Source organism: Phaenicophaeus curvirostris, unplaced genomic scaffold (assembly GCF_032191515.1).
Source record: "Phaenicophaeus curvirostris isolate KB17595 unplaced genomic scaffold, BPBGC_Pcur_1.0 scaffold_73, whole genome shotgun sequence".
Lineage (NCBI taxonomy): Eukaryota > Metazoa > Chordata > Aves > Cuculiformes > Cuculidae > Phaenicophaeus > Phaenicophaeus curvirostris.
The window spans coordinates 480,417-502,860 of NW_027206695.1; the positions used below are offsets into that span (position 1 = coordinate 480,417).

The window sequence follows — 22,444 nt, forward strand, 5'->3', positions numbered from 1 at the left end:
GAGGAAAAAAAGAATTTAATCCATTTTTCTTCTCTTTTTTTTGGTTTTTTCGCGATGGAAATGCAGAAATCGGTGAGTTCCGCTTCCTTCTCTTCGTCAACACAAGCCTGAGAAGGGAATTCCTGCTTGAACGACCCCCTTGGGATGCTTGATCCTGGATTTGAAACAAATTCCAGCATCTTCTAACCAAAATCTCACTTTATTTCCGATTTAAGGTGAACTCACAGCCGAAATCGGTGAGTCCGAGCCGTTTATCTCTAATTTCCAACCACGCTTTGGTTGATTTTTCAAGGTTTTTCTCATTTTCTTCCCTGTTTCTGCAAAAAAAAAATAAAAAAAAAAAATGGGAGGTGCATGAAATTTTGAAGAATTCATTAAATGGAGAGAAAAATGGAAATTTTGATCACTGGGAAAGCGATAAAAAAGGGAATAAAGGGCCCTTTGGTTGGATTTCCCGAGTGGGGAAGGGTCTGAGCTGGGTTGGAGCTTCCCTGGAGTCTCTTCCAAAATTTACAGTGATTTTTTCCTCCTTTTCCCCTCTTTTTTTTTTCCCCTCTTTATTTTTTCCCCCTCTTTATTTTTTCCCCCTCTTTATTTTTTCCCCTCTTTTATTTTTTTTCCCTCTTTATTTTTTTCCCCTCTTTATTTTTTTTTCCCCTCTTTATTTTTTTTTCCCCTCTTTTATTTTTTTTTCCCCTCTTTTATTTTTTTTCCACTTTTATTTTTTTTCCCCTCTTTTATATTTTTTTCCCCCTCTTTTATATTTTTTTCCCCCTCTTTTATTTTTTTCCCCCTCTTTTATTTTTTCTCCCCCTCTTTTATTTTTTTTCCCCCCTCTTTTATTTTTTTTCCCCCCTCTTTTATTTTTTTTCCCCCTCTTTTATTTTTTCCCCCCTCTTTTATTTTTTTTCCCCCTCTTTTATTTTTTCCCCCCTCTTTTAAATTTTTTTTCCCCTCTTTTAATTTTTTTTCCCCTTTTCCTCCTTTTTTCCCTCTTTTTCAGACAATCTGACAGCCCAACTCGGTGAGCGAGACCTTCTTTGGGGTTTGTCCAGCAGGGGCTTAAGGGAAAAAGGGTTTTTATTCCAGCCCCACGCACAGAACTGGAGAGAAAAGCAATAAATTGGGGGGGAAAGAGCATAATTTAAAAAAAAAATTAAAAAGTACAGTTTAAAAACCAAAAAATGTTGAAAAAACCGTAATTTGAAAGAAAATCATTTGAAAAAGTGTAATTTCAAAGAAAATTATTTTGATAAAAGCACAATTTCAAAGAAAATCATCTGAAAAGTGTAATTTCCAAGAAAATCATTTTGATAACAGCGTGATTTGAAAGAAAATCATTTGGAAAACTGCGATTTCCAAGAAAATGATGTGGAAAAATGTGATTTCGAAGAAAATAATTTTGCGAAAAGCGCCGTTTCCAAAAAAATCATTTGGAAAAACGCGATTTCAACGCAAATCGTGGCGCTAAAAGCCCAATTTTGAAGAAAATCCTTCGGCAAAGCCCAATTTCACGTGCTGATCCCCAATTTTCGAGGCTGGAATCTCAATTCCTCCTCTCGAACTCGACTCTTTCCTCTTTTTTTTCTCCTCCAGAGGCTCGAGACGGGACGATCGGTGAGTGTCTCGTTCCCGGGGCCTTCGGGTCCCATCTGGAATCGGGGCTCGGGTTCCCGACTCGTTATTCCGGGAGCGAGAAGCTCCAATTAACGTTGGTGTCGTCTTCTCTCTCTCCTGGTGAAGAGAAGCTGACGGCGGAGCTGGGTAAGGGGCTGATGTGCCTCGAAATGAGCTTAATTAGCCTTAATTAATTGTGTGTTGATTGGCTTGGGATTTAATGATTGTGGATTTGTCTCGTTGGCTTTGACCTCGTTGGCTTTGACCTCGTTGGCTTTGACCTCCTTGTCATTTATCAATTTTGCTTTTATCATCTTCGCTTTTATTCTATTTATTTCAATTTATTTCAATTTATTTCAATTTATTTCAATTTATTTCAATTTATTTCAATTTATTTCAATTTATTTCAATTCATTTCAATTTATTATTTCTCGTCTTCCAGGCGAATGCGACGCGAAGCTCAGTAAGTTCCATTTCCCCTTCGGGTCGGGGCGAGGGGGACCCAAACCTGCTCTTTTTTCTCTTAAAAATGGGCTCGGAGATGAAGTTTCCTTCTAAAAACCTAATTTTTGGGTTTTTTAGGTTCACTGACACCTAGAAAAAGGCTAATTTCCAAATATTTTGTTGTATCAAGGCGATATGGGGGGGGGAAAAAGGCAAAATTTCCTTCTAAAAACCTAATTTTTGGGGTTTTTAGGTTCACTGACATCTAGAAAAAAGTCTAATTTCCAAATATTTTGTTGTATCAAGGCGATATTGGGGGGAAAAAAGCGAAATTTCCTTCTAAAAACCTAATTTTTGTGGGTTTTAGGTTCACTGACATCTAGAAAAAAGTCTCATTTCCAAATATTTTGTTGTATCAAGGAAATATTGGGGGGAAAAAGCAATTTTTGTGATCCAAGTGAGATTTTCTTGATCCAAATTCAATTTTCCTGATCCGAATGCTCCAGGGCTCATCACTACTAATCACTTACAAATAATTAATAATAATTATATTAATAATTCTGCTTTTTTTTTCCTTTTCCTCCCCAATCTCCCAGAGGAACGCGACAGAAAAATCAGTAAGTGGCTTTTTTCAGTGTGTTTTTGGGGTGAAACCTCTCGGGTTTGGTGAAAACCAACCTCAAAAAGTGGCCAAAAAGAACATTTTTTCCCCAAAAAAAAGTTTCCTCCTGGAGAAAATCCCCTAAATTCACAAAAAATTAATTTTTCTTTTTCTTCGCAGCCAAACTCGCAGCGGAAACCCGTAAGTTTTGAGACAAAACTCATGAATTTGGGGTTAAAAACCCTCTTTTAGGGTCAATTTGAGGGTCAATTTTGGGGTCAACCTGTGGTTTGGATACAGGATTCCAGAATTCTCTGATTTTCATCATTTTATTGACCTAATTCCAATTTTTTTTTCTTATTTCCAAGGTCGACTCACGGCGCTGCTTGGTGAGTCCAAATTTTGTGTCAGATGTTCCTCTTCTTTTCAAAAATATTCGAATTTTAGTGAGTTTTTCAGTCGAATAAACCAAAAATTGACCTTGATCTGCCGAATTGCTTGAAATTTAAGTAAAAATTTTAAAATTTGAATTCAATTTGCTGACTTTATTGGGGATTTTAATAACAGGTTAAAAATTTAAACTCAATGTACAGAATTTATTGCGGGTTTAAGTGAAATTTAAGTATTTGAGCTGAAAGTGCAGGTTTTATTGGAGTTTTAAATAGAATGAGAAAAAAATTTGAGCAGAATGTAGAGATTTTATTGAGGGTTTAAGTAAAATCTAAAAATTTGAACCCTATGTGCAGATTTTAGTGGGGGTTTAATTGAAATTTAAGGATTTGAACTGAAAGGGCTGATTTTATTTGCGTTTTAGATCAAAGAAGCAAAAAATTGAAACCCAACGTGCAGATTTTCTTAGGGGTTTAAGTCAAATTTAAAAATTCGAATTCCACGTGCCGATTTTATTGGGCTTTTAAATAAAATAAACAAAAATTTTAATTAAAATAATGAAAGAAATGAGGAAAATCTACTTTACGGCGCTTGTGGCTCAAGGAACTGGGGGAGAGAGGGTGGAGCTGGGTCTAAATCAACCTCAAAAATTCTAAATTTGATTCTTTTCCTCTTTTTCCCGCAGGGGATCGCGACTCCAGACTCCGTACGTGGCGCTTTCCTCTCTAGGGCCGGGACGTTCCCTCTTTCTGCATGGATTTAATTGCAAATTTACACAATTTTCTAGTTTATGACTTTTTAAAATTCAATTCTCCATCGATTTTTATTTCATCCATCGCAATTTTCGATCCTCCGCAATTTTCGATTCTCTCTTAATTTTTTTCTGTCGTTTTCAATCTGAATTTTCCAGTTCTTCATCATTTTTGTTTCAATTTTCCATCTTCTTTCTTCGCAATTTTCGATTCTCCGTCTTTTTCTCCCTTATTTTTTTTATTCATTTGCCGTCGCTTTTGAATCTATTTGAATTCTCCACAATTTGCGATTCTCCATCATTTTTTAATGTCGTTTCCGAATCCATCTTCTTCCATTCTCCATCTTTTTTGATTCTTCTCCATCCTTTTTGACTCATTTCTCCATTTTTTGACTCATTTCTCCATTTTTTGACTCATTTCTCCATATTTTTGACTCATTTCTCCATTTTTTGACTCACTTCTCCATTTTTTTGACTCATTTCTCCATCTTTTTCTATTATCTGCAACTTTTGAATCTTTTTTTAATATTTTTTTTGATTTTCTGTCATTTTTTATTCTATTCTCCATCTTTTTTCCTCTCTACATCTCTTCCAATTCTCTCTTTTTGATTCTTTGCCATTTTTATTCATTTTCCCATCTTTTTTTCCCTATTCTCTGTCTTTTTCACTTCCTCATTTCTCTTCTCAATCATATTTTTATCTTTTTTTTCGCTTAATTCACCAAAATTTTTAATTCTCTCTCATTTCCAAACCTCTTTCGATTCTCCCCCCTATTATTTCCAATTTTATTCCCTCACTCGAGGCCTTTTTCTCCGCGATTCTACTCCACAACCTCATTTTTTCGCTCATCCCATCGAAACTCAGAACGCTTGATGCCGAAGGGGCGAAAAATTCGATTTAAAAATTTTAAAATTCAATATTTAATCTAAATTTTTAGCCATTTACGCTCTTTTTCCTTTATTTTTTTGCTCCAGGGCAGCTCTCAGCGGAGCTCGGTGAGTGGTTTTCATCTGATTTCATGGGAATTTGCAACCAGCAAGCTGGAAAATTGATGAATTTCTGCTTTTTTCTCTGTTTTTTCCAATTTCCAGCCAAGTGCGACGCCACCATCAGTGAGTGCGGCTCCAGCTCAGGGCTGGAATCTCAAAATTCATGGAATTTGAGTAGAATTCCAGGGGGAAAAGGCAATTGGGGGAACCTAACGGCACCTGCTTTGTTTTTCTCTTTAAAGGGATTTTCACCGTGGAGCTCGGTGAGTCCGTTGCCGGCCTTGGAAAAGAGATTAGGGGCAAAAAATAGGGATTTAAAACAAAAAAAAAAGGATTTGAACTGAAAAAAGAAAGAAAAAAAAGAATTGAAGTAAAAAAAAAGAATTGAACTGCAAAAAAAAAAGAAAAAAAAAGAATTGAACTGCAAAAAAAAAAAAAATAATTGAACTGTAAAAAAAATAAAGGATCGAACTGTAAAAAAAATAAAGGATTGAACTGTAAAAAATAAAGAATTGAACTGAAAAAAAAATTGAACTGCAAAAAAAATAAAGAATTGAACTGAAAAAAAAATTGAACTGAAAAAATTAAAAACTGAACTGCAAAAAAAATAAAGAATTGAACTGAAAAAAAAATTGAACTGAAAAAATTAAAAATTGAACTGCAAAAAAAATTGAACAGCAAAAAAAATAAAGAATTGATCTGAAAAAAAAATTGAACTGAAAAAATTAAAAATTGAACTGCAAAAAAAATTGAACTGCAAAAAAAATAAAGAATTGAACTGAAAAAATTAAAAATTGAACTGCAAAAAAAATTAAAAATTGGACTGCAAAAAATAAGACTTGAGCTGCAAAAAAAAAGCAGAATTGAACTAAAAAAAATTGAACCGAAAAAAAAAAGAATTGAGCTGCAAAAAAAAAAATACTGAATTGCCCTAAAACTGGTTCAAAACTAGAATTTGCAAAAATTTTTAAAAAATAGCTGGCAAGGAATAAATCGGAGAAAATTCGTGCCTGCAAAAATAATATTGGAAAAGCTAAATTGCAAAATGTTCTTTAGTGCAAAACTGTTGAAATCTGTGAATTGCAAAAATTAAAGGAATTTGGGGTGCGAAGAAAATGTTGGGGTGGGAAGAAAATGTTGGGGTGGGAGGAAACCAGAAAATTGGAGTGGAAAGAAAATCGCGAACCGTGAAAAATGTGGAAAATTGGAGTGGGAAGAAAATCTGGAATTGTGAAAAAAAATGCGGAAAATTGGAGTAAAGAAAATCAGGAATTGTGAAAAATGCAGGAAATCGGAGTAAAGAAAATGTTGGATTGGGAAAAATACAGAAAATTGTGAATTGTGAAAAAATACAGAAAATAATTGTGGAAAATACAGAAAATAATTGTGGAAAAGACAGAAAATAATTGTAAAATTATTCAGCTTCAAAATTTCACTTAATTTTCCCTGTTCCAGCGATTCCAACTCATTGAAATTCCCTCAATTTTTGATTTTTCTGTCGACGCGATGCTCGAAATTTTGAGTTTTTCTTTTTTTTGGGGGGGTCTCTTTTCTCTTTTTGATGTAACTAACTGTGTTTTTCTGCAGGCGAGCGGCACACGAGGATCGGTAGGTGGAGGCTCCAGGCCCCGCGGGTCCCACTGAGGATTCCGGACGGAGAATCCCGTGGGAATCACCCCCCTGCTCCCTCTCTCCAGGGCAGCTGAACGCGGACATCGGTACGAACCCTCCCTTGGGCTCCATGCGTTGAGGTCCATCCATGGGGCTCCATGCGTTGAGGTCCATCCCTTGGGCTCCATGCGTTGAGGTCCATCCCTTGGGCTCCATGCGTTGAGGTCCATCCATGGGGCTCCACGCGTTGAGGTCCATCCATGGGGCTCCACGCGTTGAGGTCCATCCCTTGGGCTCCACGCGTTGAGGTCCATCCCTTGGGCTCCATGCGTTGAGGTCCATCCATGGGGCTCCATGCGTTGAGGTCCATCCATGGGGCTCCACGCGTTGAGGTCCATCCCTTGGGCTCCATGCGTTGAGGTCCATCCCTTGGGCTCCATGCGTTGAGGTCCATCCATGGGGCTCCATGCGTTGAGGTCCATCCCTGGGGCTCCATGCGTTGAGGTCCATCCATGGGGCTCCATGCGTTGAGGTCCATCCCTGGGGCTCCATGCGTTGAGGTCCATCCATGGGGCTCCATGCGTTGAGGTCCATCCCTTGGGCTCCACGCGTTGAGGTCCATCCATGGGGCTCCATGCGTTGAGGTCCATCCATGGGGCTCCATGCGTTGAGGTCCATCCCTGGGGCTCCATGCGTTGAGGTCCATCCCTGGGGCTCCATGCGTTGAGGTCCATCCATGGGGCTCCATGCGTTGAGGTCCATCCATGGGGCTCCATGTATTGAGGTCCATCCCTTGGGCTCCATGCGTTGAGGTCCATCCCTGGGGCTCCATGCGTTGAGGTCCATCCCTTGGGCTCCATGCGTTGAGGTTCATCCATGGGGCTCCATGCATTGAGGTCCATCCGTTGGGCTCCATCCATTGAGATCAGCACCAAGCGACCTCCTAATCCCTGATTCCCTTCTCCTGTAGGTGACTACGACCGCCAGCTCCGTAAGTTTTCTTTGCCGGCCGCCCCGGAGAGCGGGAGCGAGGCCGAGCCCTCACCTCTCCCTTCTTCTCTCCTGAAGGTCAACGTGAGGCCCAGCTGGGTAAGGAATTCCCGACGGGAGTGGGGGACCCATCATTGATAGGGCCTGGGGGTCTCTGGAGGGGTCCTGGGGGTCTCTAGAGGGGTCCTGGGGGTCTCTAGAGGGGTCCTGGGGGTCTTGAGAAGGTCCTGGGGGTCTCTAGAAGGGTCTGAGGTGGTTCTAGGGTCATCCTAGGGGGTTCTAGAGGGGCTTTGGTGGTCCTAGAGGGGTCCTGGGAGGGTCTGGAGGGGTCCTTGGGTGTTCTTGATAGAATGTATTATATGGGGTGATAATTAGGGGGCAGTACAATATAATATTATATAATACGGTATTATATGGGGTTAAATATGGGGCAATATGGTATAATATGGTATACTCAGGTATAATGTGGGGTTAAATATGGGGTAATATGGTATAATATGTTATAATATGGTATAATATGGGGTTAAATATGGGGTAGTAGGGTATAATATGATATAATACGGTATAATATGGGGTTAAATATGGGGTAATATGGTATAATATGATATAATACGATATAATATGAGGTAATATGGTATAATATGGGGTTAAATATGGGTTTAATATGTTATAATATGGTATAATATGGGGTCAAATATGAGGTAATAGGGTATAATATGATATAATACGGTATAATACGGGGTTAAATATGAGGTAATAGGGTATAATATAATATAATATGGGGTAGTATGGTATAATATGATTTAATACAGGGTTAAATATGGGGTAATAGGGTATAATATGGGGTTAAATATGGGGTTAATATGTTATAATATGGTATAATATGGGGTTAAATATGGGGTAATATGGTATAATATGATATAATGTGATATAATATGGGGTTAAATATGACGTAATAGGGTATAATATGATATAATATGGTATAATATGGGGTAAAATATGGGGTAGTATGGTATAATATTATATAATGTGGTTTAATATGGCGTTAAATATGAGGTAATAGGGTATAATATGATATAATAAGATATAATATGAGGTAATAGGGTATAATATAATATAACTTGGGGTAGTATGGTATAATATGATATAATACGGGGTTAAATATGGGTTAATATGGTATAATATGGGGTTAAATATGGGGTAATGGGGTATAATATGATATAATACGGGGTTAAATATGGGGTAAGACAATAGAAAATGATCTAATCCGATATTCTACGGGGTAATACGGTTCAACGATGGCTTGAGGGAGTCGGATCCGGTGGGAGGTGTCGGTGCCCATGGAAGGGGGGTGGAACTGGCTGGCCTTGGAGGTCCCTTCCACCCCAACCCCTCCCAGGAGTCGCCGACAACCTGGGTTGATTTGGATCTCTTTGTCGTTTCAGAGGAACGGGACGCGAGGATCAGTAAGTACGGAGCGAGCTGGGATCCCACCGGCTCCTTCCTTGATTTTTACGGACGAGCTCGGGGTCACCAGGAGCTCGGAGCTACCCAGGAGGAGGGGGATCAATCAAAAATATCATCTACGAGCCGACTCCACGGGGTGGAAGACCCCCCGGGACGATCAATATTGAGGGGTTTGTGCTGGATTGAGCGTTTTCCTTCCACGAAATCCCACTCGGACGCTGCTGGATCCCAGTTGGAATCGTGGGGTGGCTTGAACCCTTCAAACATTCCTCGGACCACGGATGCGATTGAGGGGCTGGATGGGGTGGGAGAAGCCAACGTTCCGTAGGTTTATTCCCATTATTTTTTTCTTCTTTTAGGGGAAAACGAAGCGGAAATCCGTAAGTGTCGTTTTCCGGGCTCCGTGGATTGGGGGGAGGGGGTCTCGTTTAAACGAAATCTGGCGTTAGAGTCAATTAAAAATCCAACATGGATCCAATGTAGATCCGATATGGATCCAATTTAGATCCGATATGGATCCTATTTAGATCCGATGTGGATTTAATATAAAAAAACCATAGATGTGATGTGGAGCCAACGTGGAGCCAACGTGGATCCAACCTAGACCACTAAATCCCATCTAAAAGGGCTCTCCCAGTGGAAATTCCGTGTAGAAGTGAGAAACCCAAGGAATTTGAGCTGCAAATGGTCTTTATTCTCTCTATTATATCCCAATATTCCCCTTCACATCCCAATATTCCCCTTCACATCCCAATATTCCTCTTCACATCCCAATATTCTCTCTATTCTCAATTATATCCCAATATTCTCTCTATTATATCCCAATATTCCTCTTCACATCCCAATATTCTATTATATCCTAATATTCTCTATTATATCCCAATAGTCTCTCTATTATATCCCAATATTCTCTATTATATCCCAATATTCTCTATTATATCCCAATATTCTCTCTATTATATCCCAATATTCCTCTTCACATCCCAATATTCTATTATATCCTAATATTCTCTATTATATCCCAATAGTCTCTCTATTATATCCCAATATTCTCTATTATATCCCAATATTCTCTCTATTATATCCCAATATTCCTCTTCACATCCCAATATTCTCTATTATATCCCAATATTCTCTCTATTATATCCCAATATTCTCTCTATTATGTCCCAATATTCCTCTTCACATCCCAATATTCTCTCTATTATATCCCAATATTTTCTATTATATCCCAATATTCCTCTTCACATCCCAATATTCTCTTCTATCCCGATATTCCCCTTCACATCCCAATATTCCCATATTTTCTCTTCAAATTTCTATATGACGTAGAGCTATTTCTACTTTATTTCTATTTTTTTATAGTGATATTCCCATTTTATATCGGAATATTTCTGTTCTATCGAGGAATATTTTCCATTTCCCCTATTAATTCCATTTCCCCAATAAATTCCATTTCCCCTGTTATCCAATATATTTTAAATTACATTTATATATGTAACTAGGCACCATTTATATCATATAAATATATAATTATAACCATAAAACATCATTTATTGTGATATTTAATTATAAATGGTGGGATATTCCATCTAATCCGTCCCTCTCGGCTTCCAGGGCGCCTCTCGGAGCTGTTGGGTGAGTCTCTCTTCCACCTTTTCCGCTTCCAAATTCCACGTAGGGAGAGGTCGGAGGCGACTTTTCCGAGCAGCCGGAATTCCTCGAAGGATAATTTGGGAAAATCCGTGGGTGGAGTGGGATCTGGAGGGGAAAAATGGGAGAATTTGGGTTAATTTTTATTTTAATTTTTATTTTTTTTTCTCTTCCAGAGGAGCGCGAGTCGGAAATCCGTAAGTTCGTTTGGGCTCCTCTCCTCGTTGTCCATTTCCCAGCGAAAAGCTTGGAAATTATTGATGAATTCCAACATTTCTCTCTATTTGGGGAAAATACCCAAGAATTCAGCAGGAAAAGATCCGGGGAGCGGCGTCTCGGCCCTAAATCCCGATTATTTTGGGATGATTTTCCATGGAGGGATGGTCAGAAGATGTTGGATCTCCCTGAGGAAACTGGGAATTGATGGTTCCCATAGAAAAAAAAGAAGATTCTCATATAAAAAAATGAAGATTCCCAAAATAAACAAGGAATTGATGATTCCCAATTAAATTGGAAATGAATGATTCCTAAAATAAGTTGGGAATTGATGGTTCCCAAATAAAAAAAATGAATTAATGATTCCCAAATAAATTGGGAATTAATGATTCCCAAATAAAAAGGGATTCGATGATTCCCGAGATTAATTAATTATTTCTAAGGTTGATTAATTTCTATTAATCAATCAATTATTTAATCAATTATTTAATTAATTGATTAATTAATTGATTCCTTCTTTTTTTTTTTCCAGAGGAATTAAAGGCTCGGGAAGTGGCCGGTGAGTCGAGGTTCTTTTCCCTTTTAGGGGGTTAAAAAGGGAATTTATCGTGTTTATTCCCATCGGGATATAAAATATCCACAGATTCATGGATTTTATTCCTATTTATCCATATATATGTGTCTATATATAAAAAATATCCCTGTATCCATGGATTTTATTCCCATTTATTCCTACATAGACATGAATATATATAAAATATCCCTATATCCATGACTTTTATTCCTATTTATCCATATATATGTGTCTATATATATCAAATATCCCTGTATCCATGGATTTTATTCCCATTTATCCATATATGTGTGTCTATATATATAAAATATCCCTATATCCATGACTTTTATTCCCATTTATCCATATATATGTATCTATATATATCAAATATCCCTATATCCATGGATTTTATTCCTATTTATCCATATGTATGTATCTATATGTATCAAATATCCCTATATCCATGGATTTTATTCCTATTTATCCATATGTATGTATCTATATGTATCAAATATCCCTATATCCATGACTTTTATTCCCATTTATCCATATATATGTGTCTATATATATCAAATACCCCTGTATCCATGGATTTTATTCCCATTTATCCATATACGTGTGTCTATATATACGAAATATCCCTATATCCATGGATTTTATCTTCGATTCCCAACGAAAAATCTAATTGAACGATGGGACTGAACCCCAAAATACCAAAATCACCATTTTCTTCTCCGTCTTTGCAGCTGAAGCTCCCGAGGAGCTCAATGAATCCTGGTTTTCCTTGGATTCTGAAGGCAAGGAGGGAGATGGGGATGGAGATGGGGATGGGGATGGAGATGGGGATGGGGATGGAGATGGGGATGGAGATGGAGATGGGATGGGATGGAGATGAGATGGGATGGAGATGGGATGGAGATGGAGATGGAGATGGGATGGAGATGGAGATGGGATGGAGATGGAGATGGAGATGGAGATGGAGATGGGATGGAGATGGAGATGGAGATGGGATGGAGATGAGATGGGATGGAGATGGGATGGAGATGGAGATGGAGATGGGATGGAGATGGAGATGGAGATGGGATGGAGATGGAGATGGAGATGGGATGGAGATGAGATGGGATGGAGATGGGATGGAGATGGAGATGGAGATGGGATGGAGATGGAGATGGAGATGGGATGGAGATGGAGATGGAGATGGAGATGGAGATGAGATGAGATGAGATGGGATGGAGATGGAGATGGGATGGAGATGGAGATGGGATGGAGATGGAGATGGGATGGAGATGGAGATGGGATGGAGATGGAGATGGGATGGAGATGGAGATGGGATGGAGATGGAGATGGGATGGAGATGGAGATGGGATGGAGATGGAGATGGGATGGAGATGGAGATGGGATGGAGATGGAGATGAGATGGGATGGAGATGGAGATGGGATGGAGATGAGATGGGATGGGGATGGAGATGGAGATGAGGTGGAGATGGAGATGAGGTGGGAATAAATGGAATGAAAACATCCCAAACTCATTCCCCATCCCAGGAATTGTTGCCGGGGGTTCTGGGAGAGCAGGAACCTGAGGAGTTTCCTCACTTTTCCTTCTTTTTCCTTCCTCTTCCCTTTCCAGAGGAGCTCAATCCCCCCCCAGGTGAGCCGCAACGCTCAATCCAGAGAATTTTAAGGAGAACTGGACTTTCCCATCTCGTTGGAAGCGGAATTTTCCATTTCTCCACAATTTAACAGCAAAAAGGGGAGGGAATTTGTCTTTTCCGATCGGAAGATGAGCTTTAAGGGTCAAGAAGGAGGGAATATCCCGGGAATGAGCAGATCCTAACGGAAAATCCTTATTTTTCTCTCTCTCAAGACGACGTCGCTGCAGCTCTGGGTACGTGGTTGATTCATTTAGAACCTTTCCCACGAGCTTTTCCAACATTTTCCTATCGGGAAGCAGAGAAAGGAAACAAATCCATCCATTTCCCGATGGAATAATGACCCCAGAGGAAAAGATGTTGGGGAAAAAGCATCTGGAGATGCTTCCAAGTTCTCTCAATCTTGGTTTTTTCTTCTTTTTAGGGGATCGTGATAAAAAAATCGGTGGGTTTGATTCTTCTTCCCGGGGATTCTTGGGGATAGTTGGGGCTCCGGGGTTGGTGTCGCTGCCGGGAAACGCCGCGGGAGGGAATTTCCTCCTCCAAATCCCGGATTTCCGGGTGGTGGGTGAGACGTGGGGGGAGGGTTCGGTTGGGATCTCGTGGGCTCCAGCCGGGAAATCCCAACGGCTCCGTTTCCTTCTTTCCTTTAAGAGGAAATCGCGCAGGAGCTTGGTGAGTCCGTTCCCTTTCTCCCTTCATTTCCTCTCCCCTTTCCCTTTCCCCTTCCTCTCCCCTTTCCCCTTCCTCTCCCCTTTCCCTTTTCCTCTCCCCTTTTCCCTTTTCCTCTCCCCTTTCCCTTTTCCTCTCCCCTTTCCCTTTTCCTCCCCCCTTTCCCTTTTCCTCCCCCCTTTCCCTTTTCCTCCCCCCTTTCCCTTTCCCTCCCCCCTTTCCCTTTCCCTCCCCCCTTTCCCTTTCCCTCCCCCCTTTCCCTTTCCCTCCCCCCTTTCCCTTTCCCTCCCCCCTTTCCCTTTTCCTCTCCCCTTTCCCTTTCCTCTCCCCTTTCCCTTTTCCTCTCCCCCTTCCTTTTTCCTCTTCCCCCCTTCCTTTTCCCTCTTCCCCCCTTCCTTTTCCCTCTTCCCCCCTTCCTTTTCCCTCTTCCCCCCTTCCTTTTCCCTCTTCCCCCCTTCCTTTTCCCTCTTCCCCCCTTCCTTTTCCCTCTTCCCCCCTTCCTTTTCCCTCTTCCCCCCTTTTCCCTCTTTTCCCTCATTTCAATCCAATTTTTCCTTTTTAATCTCAATTTAACAAACAAAAAAATCATAGAAAAATCCCCCCTGACCTCCCACTACCAGGAAATTTCCTCCTCGGAATTTCAGTGATGCAAAAAGAAACCCCCAAAAATCACAAAGATGCTTTAAAATTGCCTTTTTCCCCCCCTTTTTCCCCTTTTTTTCCCTTTTTTCCTCGTTTTCCAGCGGAACGAAGCGCCCGGATTGGTGAGTGTCGGGCCGGGAAGCACCAAATCCCTCGTCGGGGGGTGAGAGGCTCGTTAATTAACCTTAATTTTCCTTCCTCTCTTCCTAGAGGAACTCGCCGAGGAGCTGGGTGAGTCCTCCAGGCTGGGAAAACCAATTAGGGATGGGGTAATTAGGGATAATTATGAGGGATTATTAGGGGTAATTATTGGGGATTATTGGGGCTAATTATTAGGAATTGTTAGGGATTATTTGGGATAATTATTAGGAGTTATTAGGGATAATTATTAGGGATTGTTAGGAATTATTAGGGAGAATTATTAGGAATTATTAGGGAGAATTATTAGGGATTATTAGGGATAATTGTTAGGGATTATTAGGGATAATTATTAGATATTGTTAGGGATCATTAGGGATGATTAGGGGTAATTATTAGGGATTATTAGAGAGAATTATTAGGAATTATTAGGGATAATTATTAGATATTGTTAGGGATCATTAGGGATGATTAGGGGTAATTATTAGGGATTATTAGAGAGAATTATTAGGAATTATTAGGGATGATTAGGGATAATTATGAGGGATCATTAGGGATGATTAGGGACAATCATTAGGGATTCATTAGAGATGATTAGGGATAATTATGAGGGATTCATTAGGGATGATTAGGGATAATTATGAGGGATTCATTAGGGATGATTAGGGACAATCATTAGGGATTCATTAGAGATGATTAGGGATAATTATGAGGGATTCATTAGGGATGATTAGGGACAATCATTAGGGATTATTAGAAATAATTATTAGGGATAATTAGGAGTCAGAATTATGAAAAATTTTTAGGGATAAGTATTAGGAACAATTTTTGGGATCTATTAGAAATAATTAATGGGGACAATGATTAGGAATAATTATTAGGGACAATTATTGGGGACTATTAGGAATAATTATTGGGGGAAATTATTAGGAACAATTATTGGAGAATGTTGGGAATGATTATTCGGGACAATTATTACGAATAATTAGGGATAATTAAAAATAACTCTTAGGAGTAATAATAATAATAATAATAATAATAATAATAATAATTTTCTTTTTCCTCTCTCCGCTTCGTTTCGGGTCCTTAGGAGCGCGAGACGCCCGCATCGGTTCGTCTCCGTCTCCTTCTCGATCCCAAATTCCTGGATTCCTGGATTTTTCTAATATTGACCCAAATTCCTCTTTTTCCTCCTCGTCAGACCAACTCTGCTCAGCACTGGGTGAGTTTTCCCAAAAAAACCTGGATTTGGGATTCTGTTCGGGGGGGATTTTCAATCAGAAAGCAAAAAAATTGATTTAAATTTCAATTTTGGACCAAAAAATTGATTTAAGTTTGGATTTTGTGCGACAAATTGATTAAAATTTGGATTTTTGGACCAAAAAATCGATAAACATCTGGGTTCTGCAATGAAAAATTGATTAAAATTCAGATTTTTGACCAAAAATTGATTAAAATCCGGATTTTTGGACCGAGACGTTGATCGAAATTTGGGGTTTAGACCCCAAAAATGGATTTTGGAGAACAACTTAGTAAAATTTGGATTTTGGAGAACAAATTGTTAAAATTCAGGGTTTGGACCAAACAATTGAGTAAAATCTGGATTTTGGAATGAAAAATCGATTTCAATTTGAATTTGGGGCCAAAAATTGATTAAAAGTTGGATTTTGGCCCCAAAATTGATTAACGTGTGGATTTTGGACCAAGAAATTGATTAACATTTGGATTTTGGATCACGAAATTATTTAAATTTGCATTTTGGGCTAAAAATCGATTAAAATATGGATTTTTCTCCAAAAAATGATTAAAATTTGGATTTTGGAATGAAAAATTGATTAAAATCTGGATTTCAGACTCCCAAAACCGATTTCAATTTGGATTTTGGACCGAAAAATTGTTTTAAATTATTGTTTTGGTCAAATAGATGGATTCAAATTTGGATTTTGGAGAAAAAAAATGAGGAAAATGTGGATTTTGGAATGCAAACTTGATTAAAATTTGAATTTTGGATCAATAAATTGATGAGCGTATGGATTTTGGACCAAAAAATTGATTCGAATTTGGATTTTGGACTAAGAAATTGATTAAAATTCGGATTTTGGAATGAAAAATGGATAAAAATTTGGATTTTGGGCCGGAAATTTGATTAAAATTTGAATTTTGGGCCGAGAAATTGATTAAAATTTCTATTTTTGTGTCTTTTTTCTCTGCGCAGCCGAGCGTGACGGGCGGCTGGGTGAGTGCCTCGCGCTGGGGGTGCCGGGGGGGACGTGGGGCAGCGACCCCGGCGCCTCCCTCCCTCCTTCTCCCGCAGAGGCGCTGGCGGCCGAGCTGGGTGAGACGCGCGGGGGACGCCCCCGGGGGGCCCAGAGACCCCAAAATCGGAGCCGGACACCAAATCCTGCCCAGGAAGCCGATCGGAGCGAGCAGCAGCTCGTCTAATCCCATTTAATCCCGTCTAATCTCATTTAATCCCGTCTAATCCCATTTAATCCCATTTAATCCCATCTAATCTCATTTAATCCCGTTTAATCCCATTTAATCCCATTTAATCTCATTTAATCTCATTTAATCCCATTTAATCCCATCTAATCCCATCTAATCCCATTTAATCCCATTTAATCCCATTTAATCCCATCTAATCCCATCTAATCCCACCTAATCCCATCCAATCTAATCTAATCTAGCACAATTTAATTGGATCTAGCACAATTGAATCTAATCTAATCTATCATAATCTAATTAATCACAATCTAATTGAATCTAGCACAATTGAATCTAATCTATCATAATCTAATTAATTAATCTAGCACAATCTAATTGAATCTAGCACAATCGAATCTAATCTAATTTATCATAATCTAATTAATTAATCTAGCACAATCTAATTGAGTCTAGCACAATTGAATCGAATCTATCAATCTAATTAATCTAGCACAATCTAATTGAATCAGCACAATTGAATCTACTCTAATCTATCAATCTAATTAATCTAGCACAATCTAATTGAATCTAGCACAATCTAATCTAATCTATCATAATCTAATTAATCTAGCACATTTGATATAAAATATGTTATTAATCCAGCTATGAGGATGGATTTGATATAAAAGAGACTTTGGAGACCAACCAAAGTGATAACGGGAGGAGGAAACCCGCCTCGTTAACCGTTTCTCTCCTTTCCCTCCCCAGCCGAGCACAGAACGCGACTCCGTGAGTGTCCTCGGGGCCGGGAATCCCGCGGGAAGGGGGGTTTGGGGTGGAGGAGCCGGGAGGTTCGGGGCTCGAAGAGCCAAAACCCTCGCTCGTAGAATCACAAGGTTGGGAAAGACCTTGGAGATCATCCAAACCGGCTCTTGGGAGCATCCGAGCGCCCACGGACGAGGAGAAGAGCGGCTGGAAACCAGCCTGGAGGAGAAGGACCTTGGGGGGGTTGGTTGAACCAACCAGGTGGCCAAGAAGGTCAAGGGCATCTTGGCTTGGAGCAGAAATGGTGCGACCGGCAGGGCCAGGGAGGTTCTTCTCCCTCTGGTGAGACCCAACCTCGAATCCTGGGGGCAGTTTGGGGCCAAGAAGGATGTTGAGGCTCTGGAGCGAGGCCGGAGAAGAGCAACGAAGCTGGGGAGGGGCTGGAGAATGGTTGGAGTCGATGTTCTACAAGGTCTTTTCCAACCTGGTGATTCTACGATCTCGATTTTCATAGAATCAGAAAACAGGTTGGGGTTGGAAGGGACCTTGAAGATCATCTAGTTCCAACCCCCCTGCCCAAGGTCCCACCCAGCCTGGCCTTGATTCACCCCCGCTTTTAACGAGCTCTTGATGACTTGAACCCAAATCTCAACGAGGTCTCGATTTCCACCTTAATCCCATGAGAAAACTCCATTTGGGGCGAGAAGGGAGGACGCTGAAGATCAGCAAAAAAATCAGCAAAAAAATCATCAAAAATATTAAAAAAATACATTTTTGGGGCCGTCAACCCCCCCTCGTTAAAGCAACTTTTTAACGTGATTTTTGTTTCTTTGAAGGGAAATGCTTCGCCGAGCACCGTAAGTTGGGGGGTTAACTCCTTCCACCAATTCCCCCGTTGGCTTTGGGTTTGGAGTTTCCGTCTTCGTTAACAAGTCGTCTTTTCTTTTGCATTTTTAGCGAAAGAAGAAGAAAAAATGGGTGAGTTAATTGGTGTTTGGGTATATTTAATATATATTTAATGATGAAATATATATATATATTTAATGATAAAATGAATATGGCTTGAATAATCTATGGAAAGACAAAGCATCCGATTAGATCTCCAATCCAGAGGGACATGGAGAGGTTGGAGAGGAACCTCATGAGGTTCTTCAAGGTCCTTCAGCTGGGTTGGGTCAATCCCAAACGGATCCAGGCTGGTGGGGAGAAGGGATTGGAAGGAGAAGACAAGGAATTGGGGGGCTGGGGGATGAGGATCGTAAACTCAAGGAATGGGTTGGGTTGGAAAAGACCTTAAGGATCATCCAGTTGGCACGGGCAAGGTCGCCTTCTTCTGGATCAGGTTGCTTGAAGACTGATCAACCGTTTTGAGGTGAAAATGAGGAGGTTGAGATGAGATCTCGGGGAGAAATGTTCTCCTGGGAGGGTGGGGAAGCCCAGAGGAGTCATGGATCTGTTCCAGGCCGGGTTGGATGGAGCTTGGAGCCACCTCATCCTGTGGGAGATGTCGCTGCGTGGACCTGGCTGAGCTTCGAAGTCCCTTCCAACCCGAATCACTCCACGATTTCCAGGAAGATCCCGCTCCCTGGTTGAACGTGGGGTTGAATCGGTTTCTTTCTCTTCCTTCTTCCCCAGCCGACGTGACCCTGGACCCGGACACGGCTCATCCGCGCCTCGTCCTCTCCCAGGACCAGAAGAGCGTGAGGTGGGAATACGTCCTCCAGGAGCCTCCCAGCAACCCCCAGCGCTTCGACTCCGATCCTTGCGTCCTGGGGCGCGAAGCCTTCACCTCCGGGCGCCACTGCTGGGTGGTGGACGTCGCCGAGGGCCAGTTCTGCGCCGTGGGGGTCACCAAAGAGTCTCTGAGGAGGAAAGGACCCGTCAACTTCAACCCCGAGGAAGGCATCTGGGCCCTGCAGCAATGGGGCTTCAAGAACCGCGCCCTCACCGACCCGCCGACCCTCCTGGACCTCCCGCGCGTCCCCAGAAGGATCCGGATCAGCCTGGACTACGACTGGGGGGAGGTGACCTTCTCCGACGTCGACAACAAGACCCCCATCTTCACTTTTCCTCCGGCTTCCTTCGCCGGAGAGAGGGTCCGGCCGTGGTTCTGGGTGGAGCTGGGCGCCCTCTCCTTGGTCCGATGACCTTCTGGGCTCCTCTTCGTGCCGAGAGCTCGGAGCCAGCGGCGAGCAGGAGGCTCGAGGGGCAGGAGGAGTGGTGGGGACACCTTACTCCATCCAGACACCTACATCCAGGTGGCTAAGAGCAGCGGGATAGACACCAGGATAAGGAAAATTATGAAAAGAGCAGCATCCAACCTCATGTTGAGGGTGTTCAAGGCCAGGTTGGATGGAGCTTGGAGCGACCTGATCCGCTGGGAGGTGCCCCACGCCCACAGCAAGAGGTTTGGGACTGGTTGGGCTTGGAGATCCCTTCCAACCCAAACCCTTCCATGATTTATTCTTCCCCGTTCCCCACTCGAGTGCTCCAACTGTCGTCGTGTGAAGGAAAACCGGGTCTTCCTGCATCTCCTCGCGGATGGAAGGTCTGCTCAGCCTCAGCCTCGGACCCAACGTCTCGTAGTCGCGGTTCCAGCAGACGTCAAACAACCTCCAGCTGATGGAAAGAGTCGGGAACCAGGATGAGTCGATGCTTGCGTCGCCCGAGCGAGAATCCAGGCTCCCACCAGCATTTTCTTCTCCTCGATTGGTTCTTGACGTGTAGAGTTCAACCATTCAAGCCGCTTCCTGTCAACGTGGGACAGGACAATCCGTGCTTTCTGGGTCCCTCTTTCCATCAACTGTTGAAGGCGTCTACGCTTGCAAGAGGTTAAAGAACTTCTCTTCATCCGACTCGCGTACAAATTAAGGCTCTTGGCCAAGGGACGTGGCCAACCCTCTGGGATTGTCCCCCGAGCTCCAAGGCGCCTGCTCGATGCCGTCTTTGAGCACCATCTCCACAGGTTTCTTCTCAACTTCTCCAGCTGCTCTGCCGCGGGTCAAGGTTTTGCTCCTCTGGCTTAGCCGGAGTCTCTGAGTTCAGCTCCAACTTTTGGCTCCGGGCTTCTCTCTTCTCCGAGATGAAGCAGGTGTGATGCCCTCAGGGGAAACCCAAGCTGCAAACCTGAGCTGGACACCGTGGTCTTCACCTTCCACTGCCGTTCAACAGCTCCGATGAATTCCGCTTTGACCCTACTTGCTCTTAGCCACCTGGAACCCTGGAACCTCTTCTGCTCCACCCTGGAATGGCCAACGGCGGCTTCCCAGCTGACAATAAACCACGTGAGGTTCTCCAGAGTCTATTTTATTTCTTTTTTTTTTTCCAGCTGGGGCCATCGTGGCTCTCTCCGATGACGCCTTCCAGCTCTCCTTGAAGCATCTTGCTCCTCCTGAGATCAGGGGACGTTTGAGGTGGATCCCACCGGGGTGAGATGCTCTCACCTCCCACCCATGAGCAACATCCAGAGTATCTCAGGGGCTCATCCCTGTGGTTTTGAGCTTCGTTCCTGGAAGGTTTCCCTGCCCAGGGCCGTAGGGTTGGAGCTGGATGATCTTTAAGACCCCTTCCAACCCCAAATATTCCATTATTCTATGAGTCCTGCAGTTTATCAAGCCAAAACCCTTCATTATTTCTCTTGGTGGTGTCGTGGACGTAGGAGAAGCAGGAGAAGGTCCAAGCAGGGCGAAGAGGCAGGAGAGGGACAGATCTTTGATGTCTGAGGGCTTTGAGATGATGGTTTATTAAAGGTTAAGCTCCCTTCCACCTCAAACCATTCCACGCTCGCAGTCGCCGTCGCTCTAGAGGCTCAAACACCTTCATCCCTCCTCGCTTCGTCGCAGAAGACAGAAATGGAGGCGAAAATATTATAATAAATAAGAATAAATCCTTATTTTTAAGTAACCATCCACGTGGCAACCAGCCCAGAAGAAAAACCCACCCCTCCTCCCTGCTGCCCACCGCCCCCCACGGCTTCCAAGCCCCGTTTTACAAAGCCGTTAATTAAAAATAGCAATCAAGGGGGTGCTCCCGAGCTTCCAGCCAAGGAAGAGGGCGGCCGGGGAGCTGGAAGATCCACCTCGCTCGTTATTTAAAGCCCTTTAACGAGCGCTGGCCAAGGTGGAGCGGTGGGAGCTCTGGAGGTGGTTGGGTTGGAGGAGCTTTGAGTGCGTGGTGGCCCCGTCGTGGCCGGTAGCCGAACCTCTAAGCTGGAAACGAGGAAGGAGCCTCCATCCGAGCTTTATCTTGGATCGTAAACCCAAGCTGAGGCCACGGGAGGTGCAGAGGGAGGTGACCGAGGCCGGTGGCCCCGGCCGGGAGGTGCCGAGCGGGGCGAATTCCTCTCCTAAAATAGGGGCTGATCTTTCCTCTCCGTCCTCCACGTGATCCGAGCTCCAGCAGCCCCCGCGGAGGCTGGAGAGGAGCCACCCCAGGACCTTGTGCCGCTGCCTACCGGGTGAGTGTCTCCTCGGGGGCGGTGGGGAACGTCCAGCGAAGGGAACCAGCACCGGCTCAGCTGGTTTTTATTTTTTTCCACGTGAAAAGCCGTTAAATTTGGGGTCGCCGAGGTCGGTCTGGGTGGCAGGAGTCGCGGGGTCACGTTGCTGAGATTTAAAGGTTGGGGAGCAGGCGTGGGAGGACACCAGGTCATGGACCAGCAAGGTTTGGGAAGGAATTTCCAGTTCCCACCAGGTGGGAAGGTTGGATCCTTCTTCTTTGGCCACCCCGGGAGTGGAGACACCACGGTGGAGACCTGCAGAAAGGCAAAAAAACCTCGATGCTCGAGAGATGGACCTTCAAACCCAAATGTTGCTGGAGGACGCGTCTTCCCTTCCCCAAATCGACATCTCAAAGAGGGTAGAGCTGCTC

General features: G+C 42.6%; 2 protein-coding genes across 2 annotated transcripts in view; one reads left to right on the top strand and one right to left on the bottom strand.

Moving 5' to 3' along the window:
- Positions 1–22,444, bottom strand: part of LOC138734342 (zinc finger protein 585A-like) — a 352,271-nt gene that overhangs the window by 277,937 nt on the left and 51,890 nt on the right. The window lies entirely within an intron of this gene.
- LOC138734317 (tripartite motif-containing protein 10-like) lies at positions 55–20,874 on the top strand. The gene is made up of 36 exons (XM_069881926.1): positions 55–76; positions 216–236; positions 1,004–1,024; positions 1,597–1,617; positions 1,744–1,764; positions 2,060–2,080; positions 2,658–2,678; positions 2,843–2,863; positions 3,031–3,051; positions 3,738–3,758; positions 4,778–4,798; positions 4,895–4,915; positions 5,035–5,055; positions 6,380–6,400; positions 6,490–6,510; positions 7,374–7,394; positions 7,472–7,492; positions 8,839–8,859; positions 9,220–9,240; positions 10,478–10,498; positions 10,690–10,710; positions 11,262–11,288; positions 12,032–12,082; positions 12,913–12,933; positions 13,150–13,170; positions 13,359–13,379; positions 13,589–13,609; positions 14,350–14,370; positions 14,459–14,479; positions 15,477–15,608; positions 16,602–16,622; positions 16,701–16,721; positions 17,579–17,599; positions 18,412–18,432; positions 18,533–18,553; positions 19,211–20,874. Exons 1-36 carry the CDS (start codon positions 55–57, stop codon positions 19,720–19,722), a joined length of 1,395 nt encoding a protein of 464 aa, XP_069738027.1. The 3' UTR covers positions 19,723–20,874.